At 47.8% G+C, this 17,354-nt stretch overlaps 1 protein-coding gene across 3 annotated transcripts in view; it reads right to left on the bottom strand.

Annotated features, from left to right (window-relative positions):
• The window catches only part of xirp2b (xin actin binding repeat containing 2b), a 164,516-nt gene extending 155,558 nt beyond the window's left edge, over positions 1–8,958 (bottom strand). For 2 of the 3 annotated variants that reach the window (XM_038789725.1, XM_038789728.1), the window contains exon 1: positions 7,970–8,957. In XM_038789725.1, the coding sequence (XP_038645653.1) occupies positions 7,970–8,182 (213 nt within the window). In that variant the 5' untranslated portion in view covers positions 8,183–8,957. Of the gene's footprint in view, positions 1–7,969 lie in introns of all 3 variants that reach the window. The other variant, XM_038789726.1, reaches the window with a different exon arrangement.
• Between the last annotated feature and the right edge of the window lie 8,396 nt (positions 8,959–17,354).

Here is a 17,354-nt window from a genome sequence, read left to right as displayed (position 1 = left end):
GATTCTGCAAAAGGATATAGATAGGTTAAGTGAGTGGGCAAACATTTGGCAGATGGAGTATAATGTGGGAAAATATGAGTGTGTCTACTTTGGCAGGAACAATACAAAATCAGAATATTATTTAAATGCAGAAAAAATGCAGAATGGTGGGACTACAGGAGGACCTGGGTATCCTTGAACATCAATCACAAGAAATAGCATCCGGATGCAGCAAGAAATTAGGAATGTAAATGGAATGTTAGCTTTTATTGAAAGGGTGTGCTGTCTAAAAGTAGGGAAATCTTATGTCATGCCCATATGGCCCTATTCATATGGTTAAACATGGACTGCATTCAGTGTAAAATTTTCTGGAACTGTCTTTTATTTAAAAATAGACACTAACCTGGTGGCTAAGATGGCTGCCAAGGGTCAGGCCACTTTTGCAATTTCTGCACAAAACTATCTCAAATCTCCAACAGCTTCTGAATTTAGTAATGTTAGATGGAGGCCTCCCTCTTGAATGGACATACACAGACAGAACCCCTTGGTGGAACTTACATCTGTGACTGTTTCGTGGTTTACCCAAAACTCGAAGCAATGAATTTCCAGACTTCATGTCCTCAGGTTCAAAACTTAATAACTAAAGCTTCATAAAGGGTTGCATGGTGGCAGAGTGCTAAGCACTGCTGCCTCAAAGTGCCAGGAACCCAGGTTTGATTGTGACCTCAGGTCTGTGTGGAGTTTGTATATTTTCTTGGTGTATGCACTGGTTTCCTCCAGGTGCTCCAGCTTCCTCCCACAGCCCAAAGATGTGCAGGTTAGGTGGTTTTGTCATGCTAAATTGCCCCTTAGGTTGGGGTTGCAGGAATAGGGTGGGGGATTGGGTCTAGGTATGGTATTCCTTTAAAGGGTCAGTGCGGACTCGATGGGCTGAATGGCTTCCTTCTGTACTGTAAGGATTGTATGATTCTATGAAAGCTGTGGAAGCCAGATTTTCATTAGTGGCTGTGAAGAGATCCATTATCCATTGTACAGCAATGACTTCTAGTCATTCTGGATGGACAATAGCAGTTGATTATGCAATCAAAACTATATTCAGCTCACAAATTCTTTTATCCCAAGAACCAGAGAGAAACTTGTCAGTCTGCAAAGAACACAGCAAGAAACAGTAGATGCATAAAAGGCAGTAACAGTCTTTTAAGAAAGTGGAAACTGTCAAAACCTAAAGGGTGGGATTCTCTGTAGCCCAATGCCGAAATTGGGATCGGCGGTCGGGCGGAGAATGGCTTCCCATGCTGAAATCGGGGATGGTGTGGATTTATGCCGGTTGGCAATGTTCCAGTCCCTCCAGGGATGCATACCCTGCGCAGTTGCATCGCCATTGGCGCGTCATCAGTTGGCCCACCCATGACGCTCCGCCCCTGATGGGTTGAGTTCCCGCCAGTGCGGGTAACGTGTGGTCCCAGCGGTTGGGAACCTGGTGTGCCGGCTGCGGACAGTGTCCAGTGCTGCCACATTCGGCCGGAATCTTTGATGCTGGCCGGGGGGCTTCTGCTAGGGCTAGGTGGAGTAATAGGGGGTGGTCAGGGGGTGGGCTCTGGTGTTGGGGCAGGCGGGTACATGGTCTATGTTTCCCGGTGCGACTAGTGGGGGTGTAGGTGCGCATAGCTGCAGCTTGTCTGCCCTGCGTAAGCGTGACATGGGACCTGCCGATTCGCCAGCCGTTCTCTGCGACATTCGCAGGTGCTCCATGTGGCACTAGTGCTAGCATCTCTCTGGTGCCAGCACTTAGCCGCAGAAACAGAGAATCCAGCCCAAAGTCTCCCAGCCTTACAGAGTCCACCAGAACAGAGTCTTGATCTACTAGTAAGAACACCACAAGTAACTAATTTCATGACCTGCTGAAAAGTTATCTCTTTAAGGAAATCCTACACTAGTGATACATGGCTCCAGCTATTGAAACCACTTTAGACTACCTAATCAGAGTAAACCGGCTTCTCAATGGCCCCGAAATGATTGTTTTTCCTATTAAGAGTCAAATGCATGAAGTATGAACTATTCTTTAGTTAACAAATTCTGGGCTTGCACTATCCTCTGGAATTGTAACTTCCGTGTGTGCGTATGTGTGTGTTGGATGTAAGCCTAGATTTTCATCCCTGGGATCGGTCAGGAAAATTCCCAGCTTGGCCTGCCGTCGACGGGAGAAAGTACGCTCAAGGACTAAACTTTGATGTGTGGAGGTGTGGGAGGAGGGAGGACATAAGCTGGAATCAAGCCTTGCTAGTGGGGGGAGGGGGAAGCACACAGGCTAGAATTGAGCGAACTGACCCAGGAAAACATGGAGAGGCAACTACAGAGGCTGCCGGATGTGGAAGTGAACTTTTTAATTTAAACGACCAGCCTCGATGCTGTGAGACATAGTCCCAGTTAAAGTAAAAACAGAAAGGCTCTCCAGCCCTTACCCTTCACCCCACTCACCCTCCACATACTCCGCATTCCATTTCCATGTCATGTTCCTCACCCACTCTATATGGCCCCCCATGCCGCCCATGCCAAATTATGCTCACCTCAAACATCCCCTATGGATTTACATGTTTCCTCGGCTAAAGTATGCCATTCGGTCGATCATGCCCCCGAGACCAAACTATAGCCCTCCACCCACCCCCCAGGGCCCTCATGTTCCCTATGCCAAGATATTCCCCACTACCCAGTATCTCATGGCCCTTCATGCCTCATATGCCAAGCTATGTTCCGCCACCCAACCACCCCCAATATCAAGCTGTGGTACTTAATGCCTATTCATCCACCATATAGAATCAATGAACCCTATAGTGATAATAGGATATGTGGGATGCTTTAATAAACAGTCATTCATTCATAACTTTCCACTGCGTGAAAAACATTTTTTTACCGCAGGGAAATAAAGTGGCAATCATCCAGAACCTTTAAACTTTTAATAGCTGAAACTGCAAGCACTTGAAATATCTTAACATTGTGACAGCGAAATTGATAGCATAGAGACAGAACTGTCAATCAAGAATGTTTTGTGTGCAGTTCAGGTGTTTTAGTGCTCTGCTGCATGTCTGGACTCTCAACCAAGAATACAAGAATAGCCCAGAAATCTTTTGTAGGTTGAGTTGCATGGTAGCACAGTAGTTAGCCCATTCCATCGACAATGCCAGGGACCCGCTTTCAATTCCCAGCTTGGCCCGCTGTCTGTGCGGAGTCTGCACATTCTACCCGTGTCTGCGTGAATTTCCTCCGGGTGCTTCGATTTCCTCCTAAAGACCCGAAAGACGTGCTTGTTAGGTGAATTGGACATTCTGAATTCTCCCTTAGTGTACCCGAACAGGCGGCGGAGTGTGGTGACTAGGGGATTTTCACAGTAACTTAGTTGCTGTGTTAGTGTAAGCCTACTTATGACACTAATACAGATTATTTATTTAATTTTAGACAGATATTTGATTGACAACAATGCCAATGGTTATGGGAGTATGCAGGAAATTGGAGTTAAGGCCGTAATCAAATCAGCCATGATCTTATTGGAAGGCAGAACAGGCTTGAGGGAGCCAAATGATCTACTCCAGCATTTGGTTCTTATAAATTTAGGTTCCTGGCCCTCATTGAAACAACTTGAGACATTTTGTTAATGTGCAATTTCTTTGGCGTAAAGCAGTTAATCAAAACAACATTAACATTTTTTTCTGGGAGTCTATTCCACATAGCTGTTATTACATGGGGAAGAAAGTCTTCTCATCTTATTAATCTATGCTCAAACCCTGCAAAGTTGTTTATATCTACATCATACATTCCTTTCAGCATTTAAAACTATTGATAATGCCGCTGCTTTCTTCAATGCAAACAACCTCAGCTCTGTGAATGTCACTTCATAAGCTCAGTCTGGTTAACACATCTTCATTGACGTAAAAAGGGATTAAATCGGAAAATTCTGAAAATGATCACTCTTCTTTGGACCCTCCAGTACGTCAATGAAAGCAAGAGGCTCAGAAACGACATTCCAAATAAAGCCTCATTGTTGAGTTATACAAAAGTTAACTTGTTTCAAATTAAGATCAAATGACAGATAGAAACATACATAGAAAATAGAAGCAGGAGGAGGCCATCGTCACTTCAAGCCTGCTCCACCATTCACTTGATCAAGGCTGATCATCAAATTCAATACCCTGATTCCATATCCCTCAATCCCTTTAGCCCCAAAAGCTATATCTAATTCCTCCTTTAAATTACACATATTTTGGCCTCAACTACTTTCTGTAGCAGTGAATTCCACAGATCCATCACTCTCTGGGTGAAGAAGTTTCTCCACATTTCAATCCTAAAAGGTATACCCCTTATCCTCAAACTATGTCTCTTAGTTCTGCACTCTCCCACCATCGGGAACATTCTTTCTGAATCTACCTTGTCTAATCCTGTTAGAATTTTACAAGTTGCTATGAGATCCCTCCTCACTCTTCTAAACTCCAATGAATATAATCTTAACCTATTTAGTCTTTCCTCATATGACAGTCCAGTCACCCCATGAATCAGCCTAGTAAACATTCGTTGCACTCTCTGCATAGCAAGATCATCTTTGAGTCGGAAAAGTTAGGGACCTTCAAGCGGCTATTGGATAGGTACTTGGATTAGGGTAGAATAATGGAGTGTAGGTTAACTTCTTAAGGGCAGCACGGTAGCATTGTGGATAGCACAATTGCTTCACAGCTCCAGGGTCCCAAGTTCGATTTTGACTTGGGTCATTGTCTGTGTGGAGTCTGCACATCCTCCCCGTGACTGTGTGGGTTTCCTCCGGGTACTCCAGTTTCCTCCCACAGTCCAAAGATGTGCAGGTTGGGTGGATTGGCCATGTAAAATTGTCCAAAATTCTATGATTAACCTAGGACAAAAGTTTGGTGCAACATCGTGGGCCGAAGGGCCTGTTCTGTGCTGTATTTCTCTATCTCTATCTATCTTTCCTCAACAAGGACACCAAAACTCCAGGTGACCTCACCAATTTTTTGTTTTATTTTTTGTTTAATAATAATCATAATAATAATTTTTTTATTCATTTATGGGATGTGGACGTTGCTGGTTAGGCCAGCATTTATTGCCCATCCTAAATTGCCCTTCAGAAGGTCGGGGTGAGTTGCCTTCTTGAACCACTGAAGTCCTTCAGGTGTAGGTACACCCACTGTGCTGTTAGGGAGGGAGTTCCAGGATTTTGTCCCAGTGACAGCGAAGGAACGGTGATATATTTCCAAGCACTATATAATTGTTGTAAAACATCTCTATTCCTATACTCAAATCTTTCCTATGAAGGTCAAAATACCATTTGCCTTCTTTACTGCCTGCTGTACCTGCGCGCTTACTTTCATCAACTGATGCACAAGGACACCAAGGTCTCGCTGAGAATCCACCTCTCTCAATTTACACCCATTCAAATAATAATCTGCCTTCCTATTTTTGCTACCAAAATGGAAAACCTCACATTTACCCACATTATATTCCATCTGTCACGCATATGCCCACTCATTCTGCCTGTCCAAATCCCACTGAAGCATCTCTGCATCCTCCTCACAGCTCTCCCTCCCAACCAATTTAGTATCATCTGTAAATTTGGAAATACCAAATTTAGTTCCCTCGTCCAAATCATTTATAATGTGAACAGTTGGGATCCTAGCCCAGATCCCTGAGGGACCCCATTAGTCACAGCCTGCCAATCAGAAAAAGATCCATTTATTCCAAAGTTTTGCTTCATGTCTGCTAACCAGCTTTCTATCCATCTCAAGACATTACCCCAAATCCCATGCACTTTAAATTAGCATGGTACTCTGCTATGTGAGAACTTGGAAAGCCTTCTGAAAGTCTAAATAAACTTCATCCACTGGGTCTTCATCGTCAATTCTACTAGTTACATCTTCAAAGAATTCTAGTAGATTTGTCAAGCATGGTTTCCCTTTCATAAATCCATGCTGACTTTGTCTAATTATACCACTGCTTTCCAAATGCTGTGCTATGAAATCCAGACAGATGAAGCACAACTTTCCTCAGTGGGGTCACCAATTGAGAATTTGAACAAGCACACCTCACAATTTTGCATTAATTTAAACCATCTCTTCAGTGTAATGTTAACAATCGCACAATGTTTTATTTAAACTTTTTGACCCTTTACTTCTTTCTGCTTTTAAACTCTTTTCTTGAGAGAGTAGTGACTCAGGCTGGACACTGTTGGGTGGCCACTGGTCATTTTCACATGTGATCCCAGACAGAATGCGTCAGTGAGTTATCCTGTCAGAAGGCTGAAGAAAAAGAATCACAGCCATATTCAAGCTGCCTTTTCAGATATGCAATTTCCGCAGGGGTCAGAAGGGAACCCTGGCTGATTTTCCCTCTCTGTAATCTGAGACCAGCTGTGATGCCTGTTTCCACCACCCTGGTTTGATTCAGCACAGACTAAGGATTGAATATAGGATCTCCCATGTGATTCAATAATATGCCAGACATCACATTTTCCCACTCAGCTATTAAGGCAACTCATTTCTTCTGTTTCGTACTGGGCTAGTTAATGCAAGCTGTAACATATCAAATAACATTGCCTCAATCACCTGGTCAGTAATACCTGTCTTGTGCAGACATGCATTTGTTACATTTGCTTTTCTGATGTTTGGAGGAAGCTGGCATGTCTAGTTCATACTGGTTACAGATGTAGTCTGTCTGCCCACAACCATAAATCTGTTAGTCTGATGATTCACATTCATATCAATAAGTAGTTTTTGGGGTATTTGCAATTCCAACTGTTAAGCTAATACTAGTTTAGAGTTACTCCACTATTAAATTTTTCTATCAACTGAAATGCAGTGAAATTTGCTGCTCTACGTTGCTAGTTTTAGGTCAGATTTAGGCTGCTTTGGGCTTAGTTGCAATTTGAAAATCATTGTTTCATTCAAAGGACATAAGTGCCAATAATATTTATTTTGTAGGGTGTAGTTGGTCATTCCAATCCAAATGAGTACAATTATATTAGAGGGGCGATTCTCCAAAATGGAGCCCAAGTGTTCGTGCTGTCATGAATGCCGTCGCGTTTCACGACGGCGTGAGGCGGGCAAGGGGACGACTGATAATGGCCCCCACTGGGGGCCAGCGTGGCGCTGGAGCGGTTCACGCAGCTCCAGCCTCCCTTCCCGGCGCCAAATGGGCGTCGCGCCAACCCGCTCACGCGCAGTTGGGCCGTGCCAACCTGCGCATGTGCGGGGAACTTCTTCAGCACGCCGGCCCCAACTCAACATGGCGTCGGTGTTCAGGGGCCGGCCATGCAAGAAAGTAGGCCCGGGGGGGGAGAGGCCGGCCCGCCGATCAGTGGGCCCCGATCGCGGGCCAGACCCTATTGGAGGCCCCCTGCCCGGTGAAGGATTGCTTTTCCCCGCCCCACAGGCCACCACCCGACCCTTCGCGCAGAGTTCCCGCTGGCAGCGGCCAGGGGTGAACAGCGCCGGCGGGACTCTGTCGTATCCACGCAGCCGCTTGGCCCATCTGGGCCGGAGAATCGGCGGCCCCACGATTCCAGCGGCCCGTGGCCGGCACGCGTCAAACGCGCCGGTGCAAATGGCCCCGATTCTCCGCACCTCGAAGAATTGCGCGCCGGCGTCAGAGCATCGTGGCGCGGTTGCGGCGATTCTCCAGCCCGGCGTGGGGCTCAGAGAATCGCCCCCTATAAATCAACACAGAGAAAACATTTTCTTTTGAATCAACCACACATGAAACAGTCACACTTGCACTGACCGAATATCATTGTACAAAAAACAAACCAGGCAGAAATCTTTCGTATCAGGAAATTGCAGTGTTTTTAATCAGACTTATTCAATCCAATTTGCCTAAACTAACATATCATTGGCTTTATTTTTTTACAAACATACTTTGGTGAAATGATGAGTTTCAATATCCTCTTTAAATTTCCTTAATCAGATAGAACAGTACAGTACAGAGAATATGTTACCTTTTTGCACTTCTTCGGTGTCTCTGACTTCTCAAACAACATCTTCAGATCATCCAGTGGAATAACAAACCTCTCAATCCTTCGAGCAGCTTGCAGATCTTCCCGAACGATTTTGTCTTGTGTTGATTCTGTTTCTTGTGTGGATATAGGTGAAGCTGAAATGTTCTCTCTCTCAGTTTCCCTCACCATTCTGCTTTCTGATTCACTTTCCATTGCTGTCGAAATAACAATCCCAGCAGGTAAGTTACAGTCTCTCAGAACGCAGGATGTCTCCGGTATTGTTACAACCGAAATTCCAGCTCTGGTACTTGTATTACAGTTGCTGATCGTCTTGGAATGGAAGCATTGGCTGACTGGTGACTTTAAAACTGCTGTTGAAGGGCTGATATAAAAGCTCTTGAGTGCCGACTGAAAGCCTGGTATTGAATGAATTGTTCAGCAGGAATTTTAAATTACTGGAAACAGTCTGAGGTAAAGACTCATACGACTCGCTTCTGAGAACATTCCTTGAGGACGATGCAATTGAATCACAAGACAAGTTCTTCTTCAAAGGGTTCAGTGAACCCTTCTTTATTTGGAATTCTGCCAATACAGTTTCCTACAAGTTGGAAAATTTCAAAATTTAAACATATGGCAGACAATTGAAACATCATAGGGAAAGTATGTGTTTATGAAATCAATCTCATTTGCGGCTAAACCACAGCTGAGCAAAAACATGGGTTTGTTTAAAAATCCAGCAGCCCTGGTCATGTAAAAAACCCATTCAATCTAAAAGACATTATCCTTGTTTTGCTTCAAGCAGCAAGGATAGCTGACCTTCAGCAAACGCTGCTGAACTTGGGGAGAAAATTCCCAGCTAACAGGAAACCAGATCAGGAAGAGAGTGAATTCCCATCACTTCCTTGTATGGAATAATGCCACGTAACATTTTTAGTTAGAAACTCACTCTTTGTTCAGTAAATGCTCAGAAGAAAATGAAAAAAACCTGACATCAGCCCTTTTAAAGATAACACTTAGTGTATAACCCACCGGCGCTTTGCAAATTGCCACCTTTTTTCTTGCCAGGTCTGAAAAGAAAATCAAAACTTTTGAGAATTTACAATGAAAGCAGAGCTTCACTGTCTTTTGCACTATGTTACGGAGAAGAGTCAGAAATGTTATATACTGTGATAGAAGCCAATTCAAAATGCTATATATATAGCTTGCACATTCGTGATATATCATCAGTTGTATATCCTTCCAAGAGGAGTTTCACAAACCTATAAAAATAGAAAAAGGTACAATCTGATTACAAACATTCGGAGTGGTCATGTTGGCAAATAAATGCATTGCATGTGTGCAGAACCTAATAACTCACTTTTGTTATTTAGTTCAATGTCACTCAGTGAATTTTCCACACACCATTGCTCCCCATTGTGTCAGCTCCATAAATAACCTTGGGCGGGCAAGAATTTTAGTAGCATTTGTTTTGCATTAAAATATAAATTTAGATTGGTAAACTGCATGATATTTCAAACAGGCGCTTTTTTATGTTTTTTAAATATTCAGTTGTCAAGTTGAACATCTGATTTAGAGCACAAATATTATTGCGCAATTACAACAAGATGCTTTTCCACATCTCTTTCAATATAAAGATCTGCCTCAGTTCATTGAAGCAAATTGTTCCTCACATAATTCTAAATTATTCTGAAGCCATTAAAATTTTAATAGCTACCATGTTTATAACAGCATTTTATTTAATTTGAAGGCTAGGTCAGTCTGGAAAACAATTTCATTGCAAGTGAACTGAACTGTAGCACAATAACTGTAAACACATTATCAATTGCAGTTCAACAATATTTGATCTGTTTTTCTTACCACTAATTAGTTTTTGAAGTGTAGCAGTATCTGATGCAGCAACAGCCTTTTGGATAACATTTTTAAAAAGCAAAGAAGACATTTGGTTCTCAGGATTCATTAAACTAATGAACACCCGGCATGGTGCTCTGACACACATCTGACAACAGATAGCTAAAGGATACAAAATCTCCAATATCCCTCTCAGGACAATGCATTATTTAAGAGACGCCAAGGGAAAGCAAAGAGCCAATGGTTGCACACTTCAGCTATTCCTATGTGCTCAGTTTACAGTGTAATCCTTTAAACTATAGCTTAATTCTCTACTCTGAAAATATGTGATAAATCTGGATTTGGAAACATTTTGCGAAGATATTGAGTACTAACTAGCTTATCAGTAACTATACACGTGTTATTAATATTATGGGGAGATCATTCTCTTGCAGTTCTGCACACACTGTAAACATTTTTCTAATCCATAGAATCCCTACAGTGCAGAAAGAGGTAAGTCAGCCCATCGAGCCTGCACCAAACCACCAAAAGTACATTCTAACCAGGCAAATCCACCTAATCTGCACATCTTTGGACTGTGGGAAAAAAACACAGGACCTGGAGGAAGCCCACCCAGACAAGGCAAGAATGTCCAAAGTCCACACAGTCATTCGAGACCGGAATTGGACCCGAGTCCCTGGACTAAGTCCCCATGCCGGCGGGAAAACCGGCGCTAACCACTCCGGCGTCTACAGCCCCTGAAAGTAAGGAATTCTCCAAACTTTCGGGGGCTAGCTGGACGCCGGAGGGGTTGGCCCCGCTCCAGCCGGCACCGAAGTGACGGGGCGAGTCCGCGCATGCGTGGACCGGCCAGGTATTTCCGCGCATGCGCAAACCGCCGGCATATTTCTGCGTGTGCGCGGGGGTTCTCTTTTCCGTGCCGGACCCCGGGAAATATAGCGGAGCCCTAAAGGGGCCCGGCGCAGAGGGAGGAAGTCCCCCCACAGAACAAGCCTGCCCGCAGATCAGTGGGCACCAATCGCGGACCAGGCCACCGTGCGGGGCCCCACCCTGAGGTCGGATCCCCCAGTGCCCCCCCAAGCACTGCCTCCGCATACTCCCCTGCCAGGTCCCGCCGTGCATGAGGTGACTGGCCAAAACTGGACGGTCGCTCGGCCCATCGGGGCCCGGAGAATAATGGGGGGTGGGCCGCTGTCAATGGCCCCTGACCAGCATGGCGGGGATCCCTCCACCGCCCAAAAAAGGCCACTAGAATAGGGCAGCCAGCACCGGGGGGGGTATTCGCAAACCTCCCCCCCCCTCCCCCCGGTGGGTCGGAAAATCCCGCCCTTTAATTTTGGGGATTTATTATTATCATTGTTAAGTATTCAAGTAACACTACTGGCTGGTGAAATGCCAGTGACATCAGTAGAGAGTTTTGTAGGCTTTTGGGAAGTTCACCATCTTACTCTGTAGAAGCTGAATAAACGCTGCACTATGTTTTTACAGACTTACAGCATGGCACCTCTTCTTCTTTTTCTCTTTGTGGCGACAATAAACATATAACAGAAGAGAAAACTGACAACAAAGATTCAGACAATAAACAGCCATTGGTGAATATTTGGGGCGAGACAAAAAATCCATCGATGAAGATTCAGATCAACCATCGACGGAGATTTGGATGTCTGAAGATAACCATCATCGACACTCGGGCTGAAAATCATCGACATGTTTGTGGAAAGTAAAAAAATAACGTTCAGCTCGTGGAGAGGCGGCAGTGTCTCAACTGATCTATCATGACAGCCACTATTCCAAATAAGAGTTTTGAAAATTAAGACTGCACTTAAGACAGAGACTGCACAAGTGGCACTGTAAACGGGCTGCCGGGATAGGAACATGGAAGGCTGCAGACTCTAAAACCTGCTGCTCAGGAATCGATTGTCCAGGCAAGAGAAGAACTAGTTTGCTTGTGGGCCTGGAGAATGATTTCTTTCAGGAAATAGACAGAATGGAGAGAGGCTGAAGAAGCGCAGGTCAAGGAACAGGGATCCGAAAAATGGCAGCAAAATTGGCGGCATTTGACGAGGTTTATGAGACATGGAATTCTTATGAGGTGAGGTTCCGATTGTATCTTGTTGCAAATCAGACACCGGAGCACACTTTTCTCAGCTTGGTTGGGCAAAAAATATTCATGTTGCTACAAAATCTAGTACACCCAGCTAAACCAAGAGAAAAGACAAAGAGTTAATGACAATCGAGGAAGGACATTTATCTCCCCGTCCGCTGCTGACATCTGAAAGATTCTGACTGGGCGGCACAGTAGCACAGTGGTTTGCACAGTAGCTTCGCAGCTCCAGGGTCCCAGGTTCGATTCCCGGCTTGGGTCACTGTCTGTGCGGAGTCTGCACGTTCTCCCCGTGTCTACGTGGGTTTCCTCCGGTTGCTCCGGTTTCTTCCCACACTCCAAAGATGTGCAGATTAGGTGGATTGGCCATGCTAAATAGCCCTTAGTGTCCAAAAAAAGTTAGATGGGGTAAGAGCGATAGGGTGGAGGTGTGGGCTTAGGTCAGGTGCTCTTTCCAAGGGCCAATGCAGACACAGTGGGCCGAATGGCCTTCTTCTGCACTGCAAATTCTATGATTCTATCATTCTATGATTCTGCTTCCATTGTCATGTGCATGAGGAGGGGGAAAGTATTTCACAATTTTTAGCAACACTATGTAAATCTGAAATACTCTGAATTTCATCAAACACATGACAATACACTTCAAAGCAGCCTGATTTGTGCTCTCAGAAATGAAGCCATCTGAAGGAAACTGCTGACTGAAGGTGCATTACCCTGAAACCTGGTGTGGGAATCATTAATTCCATGGAACTTGTCGTGAAAAAGGCTTTGTTGATTGGAGTCCGAGCAAACGTTCATAAGATGGAGACTACAGAAACAGGTCTGCGAAAAATCTATTGTGTCATCGCTGTACTCAAGTGGGACATTCAGCAGGAGAATGTTAGAGTAAGCAGAATAAATGCAAAAAATGTGGTAAAGTAGCAACATTGCCAAGGCATGTTGGTCACACCAAACTTCATCAGCACTGAAAAAGTGCACCAAAAAAAACAGTCAAGTCTGCTGATTGAGTTTACCAGTTAACTGACGGAACTAAAGACTCACTAGGGAACAATGTATCAAGTCAGCTTAAAGAATTCAAGCTGAGTGTCTTATCAGTTAAAATAGATTAGCAACAATTTGGGGTCTATCCAAAACATAATGCAAACACTATCATGATGGAAGTTGATATAGGTGCTGCAGTATCACTCCTACCTGAGACAATGTACAGCCAGAAGCTACAACATCTACATTTACAACTATCAGATGTGGTCCTAAGGACATATACCAAGGACATCATGCCATTGAAGGGATGCATGAAGACAAATGTGAAAGTTAACAGCCAAAAAGTGGAGTTGCCTCTCCATATTGTCCAAATAAGCTTTTTAGCATTGTTTGGTCGATCATAGTTGAGGAAGATAAAGCTCAAGTGGGCCATCGTGAACCAACTTATTGGATCTACAACCACTTCTGAATAAGTATGCTAAGCTATTTGAAAAGTCACTTGGGATCCATGACTAGAGTAAACTTGAAACTCAAAGTCAAGGTCGACAGTGGGCCTAAGTGTCTTAAAGTACATACCATACCCTATGTCATCCAGCCAAAAGTGGAAGAAGAGCATGATGTTAATTGAGACAAGAGTCATTAAGCCTGTTACCCCTAGAGATTGGGCGACACCAATCGTTCCTGTGTTAAAGAAGAATGGTTCTGTCAGAATATATGGGTATTTCAAGTTATTAGCTTCACAAAGTGAATGTACAGAGTCTTTACCAGAAATACTATCAGTGGAATGTATAGACAGTGATGCGACAGACGTGAGATCTACTACTGCAGAAATTACCAAATCTGTCACTACAGATTCGTCAGTGCCAAACGAGCCAGATACTGAGTTAGTTTCACAAGAAGTACCACCAACAAGTGAACAGGAAAACAGTTCCGTGATCTCAAAGAGCCAAATTCCTGAATGTTGGATATTGCCTAAACGATTCAGACGTCCACCAAAGAGACTGTCTATATGTATCAATAACATGATGATGTAATTTAATGAATATTGGATCTGTTGTTTGAATATTTAAAATAAAATTCATTGGCACACAGTGAAAGAGCGCGAGGAGAGCAGCGGGGACACAGTGAAAGAGCGCGAGGAGAGCAGCGGGGACACAGTGAGCGAGAAGAGCGGCGGGGACACAGTGAAAGAGCGCGAGGAGAGCAGCGGGGACACAGTGAGTGAGGAGAGCGGCGGGGGACACAGTGAAAGAGCGCGAGGAGAGCGGCGGGGACACAGTGAGCGAGGAGAGCGGCGGGGACACAGTGAGAGCCAGGAGAGCGGTGGGAACACACTGAAAGAGCGCGAGGAGAGCAGCGGGGACACAGTGAGAGCCAGGAGAGCGGTGGGAACACACTGAAAGAGCGCGAGGAGAGCGGCGGGGACAGAGTGAGAGTGAGGAGAGTGGCGGGGAAACAGTGAAAGAGCGCGAGGAGAGCGGCGGGGACACAGTGAGAGCCAGGAGAGCGGCGAGGACACACTGAAAGAGCGCGAGGAGAGCGGCGGGGACAGAGTGAAAGAGCGCGAGGTGAGCGGCAGGGACACAGTGAAAGAGGGCAAGGAGGGCAGCAGGGAAACAGTGAAAGAGCGTGAGGAGAGCGGCAGAGACACAGTGAGAGCGAGGAGAGCGGCGGAGACACAGTGAGAGCGAGGAGAGCGGCGGGGACACAGTGAAAGAGAGCGCGAGAGCGGCGGAGACACTGTGAGAAAAAAATGAAAATCGCTTATTGTCACGAGTAGGCTTCAATGAAGTTACTGTGAAAAGCCCCTAGTCGCCATATTCCGGCGCCTGTCCGGGGAGGCTGGTACGGGAATCGAACCGTGCTGCTGGCCTGCTTGGTCTGCTTTAAAAGCCAGCGATTTAGCCGAGTGAGCTAAACCAGCCCAGAGAGAGAGGAGAGCGGCGATGACACAGTGGAAGAGCGCGAGGAGATCGGCGGAGACACTGTGTGAGAGAGGAGAGCGGCGGGGACACAGTGAGAGCGAGGAGAACGGTGGAGACACTGTGCGAGCGAGGAGAGCCGCGGGGACACAGTGAGAGCGAGGAGAGCGGCGGGGACACAGTGAAAGAGCGCGAGGAGAGCGGCGAGGACACAGTGAGAGCGAGGAGAGCGGCGGAGACACAGTGAAAGAGCGCGAGGAGAGCGGTGGAGACACTGTGAGAGAGAGGAGAGCGGCGGGGACACAGTTAAAGAGCGTGAGGAGAGCAGAGGGGACACAGTGAGAGCGAGGAGAGCCGCAGAGACACAGTGAGAGCGAGGAGAGCGGCGGGGACACAGTGAGAGCGAGGAGAGTGGCGGGGAAACAGTGAAAGAGTGCCAGGAGAGGGGCGGGGACACAGTGAGAGCGAGGAGAGTGGCGAGGACACACTGAAAGAGCGCGAGGAGAGCGGCGGGGACACAGTGAGAGCGAGGAGAGCGGTGGGGACACAGTGAGAGCGAGGAGAGCGGCGGAGACACAGTGAGAGCGAGGAGAGCGGCGGAGACACAGTGAGAGCGAGGAGAGCGGCGGGGACACAGTGAGAGCGAGGAGAGCGGTGGGGACACAGTGAGAGCGAGGAGAGCGGTGGGGACACAGTGAGAGCGAGGAGAGCGGCGGAGACACAGTGAGAGCGAGGAGAGCGGCGGGGACACAGTGAGAGCACGAGGAGAGCAGTGGGGACACAGTGAGAGGGAGGAGAGCGGCGGGGACACAGTGTGAGCGAGGAGAGCGGTGGGGACACAGTGAGAGCGAGGAGAGCGGTGGGGAACAGTGAGAGCGAGGAGAGCGGCGGAGACACAGTGAGAGCGAGGAGAGCGGCGGGGACACAGTGAGAGCGAGGAGCACGGCGGGGACACAGGATAAAAGACCGCAAGGAGAGCGGTGGGGACACAGTGAGAGCGAGGAGAGCGGCAAGAACACAATGAGAGCGAGGAGAGCGGAGGGGACACAGTGAGAGCGAGGAGCGCGGCGGGAACACAGTGAGAGCAAGGAGAGCGGCAAGAACACAATGAGAGCGAGGAGAGCGGTGGGGACACAGTGAGAGCGAGGAGAGTGGCGGGGACACAGTGAGAGCGAGGAGAGCGGTGGGGACACAGTGAGAGCAAGGAGAGCGGCAAGAACGCAATGAGAGCGAGGAGAGTGGCGGGGACACAGTGAGAGCGAGGAGAGCGGGGGGTGACACAATGAGAGCGAGGAGTGCGGCGGGGACACAGTGAGATCGAGGAGAGCGGTGGGGACACAGTGAGAGCGAGGAGAGCGGTGGGGACACAGTGAGAGCAAGGAGAGCGGGGGGTGACACAATGAGAGCGAGGAGTGCGGCGGGGACACAGTGAGAGCGAGGAGAGCGGCGGGGACACAATGAGAGAGGTGAGCGGCGGAGACACAGTGAGAGGGAGGAGAGCGGCGGGGACACAGTAAGAGCGAGGAGAGTGGCGGGGGCACAGTGAAAGAGCGCGAGGAGAGCGGTGGGGACACAGTGAGAGCGAGGAGAGCGGGGGGTGACACAGTGAGAGCGAGGAGTGCGGCGGGGACACAGTGAGAGTGAGGAGTGCGGCGGGGACACAGTGAGAGCGAGGAGAGTGGAGGGGACACAGTGAAAGAGTGTGAAGAGAGTGGCGGAGACACAGTGAGAGCGAGGATAGCGGCGGGGACACAGTGAGAGCGAGGAGAGCGGTGGGGACACAGTGAGAGCGAGGAGAGCGGTGGAGACACAGTGAAAGAGCGCGAGGAGAGTGGAGAGGACACAGTGAAAGAGAGCGAAGAGAGTGGCGGGGACACAGTGAGAGAGAGGAGAGCAGCGGGGACACAGTGAGAGCGAGGAGTGCGGCGGGGACACAGTGAGAGCGAGGAGAGCGGCGGGGACACAGTGAAAGATCGCGAGGAGAGCGGCAGGGACACAGTGAGAGCGAGGAGAGCGGCGGAGACACAGTGAGAGCGAGGAGAGCAGCGGGGACACAGTGAGAGCGAGGTGAGCGGCAGGGACACAGTGAGAGCGAGGAGAGCGGCGGGGACACAGTGAGAGCGAGGAGAGCGGCGGGGACACAGTGAGAGCGAGGAAAGCGGTGGGGACACAGTGAGAGCGAGGAGAGCGGGGGGTGACACAATGAGAGCGAGGAGTGCGGCGGGGACACAGTGAGAGCGAGGAGAGCGGCGGGGACACAATGAGAGAGGTGAGCGGCGGAGACACAGTGAGAGGGAGGAGAGCGGCGGGGACACAGTAAGAGCAGGAGAGTGGCGGGGGCACAGTGAAAGAGCGCGAGGAGAGCGGTGGGGACACAGTGAGAGCGAGTAGAGCGGGGGGTGACACAGTGAGAGCGAGGAGTGCGGCGGGGACACAGTGAGAGTGAGGAGTGCGGCGGGGACACAGTGAGAGCGAGGAGAGTGGAGGGGACACAGTGAAAGAGTGTGAAGAGAGTGGCGGAGACACAGTG

This window comes from Scyliorhinus canicula, chromosome 2 (genome assembly GCF_902713615.1).
Source record: "Scyliorhinus canicula chromosome 2, sScyCan1.1, whole genome shotgun sequence".
Taxonomy (NCBI): domain Eukaryota; kingdom Metazoa; phylum Chordata; class Chondrichthyes; order Carcharhiniformes; family Scyliorhinidae; genus Scyliorhinus; species Scyliorhinus canicula.
The sequence above is the reverse complement of the archived record's forward strand: the minus strand, read 5'-3'. Positions and strand labels throughout refer to the sequence as shown.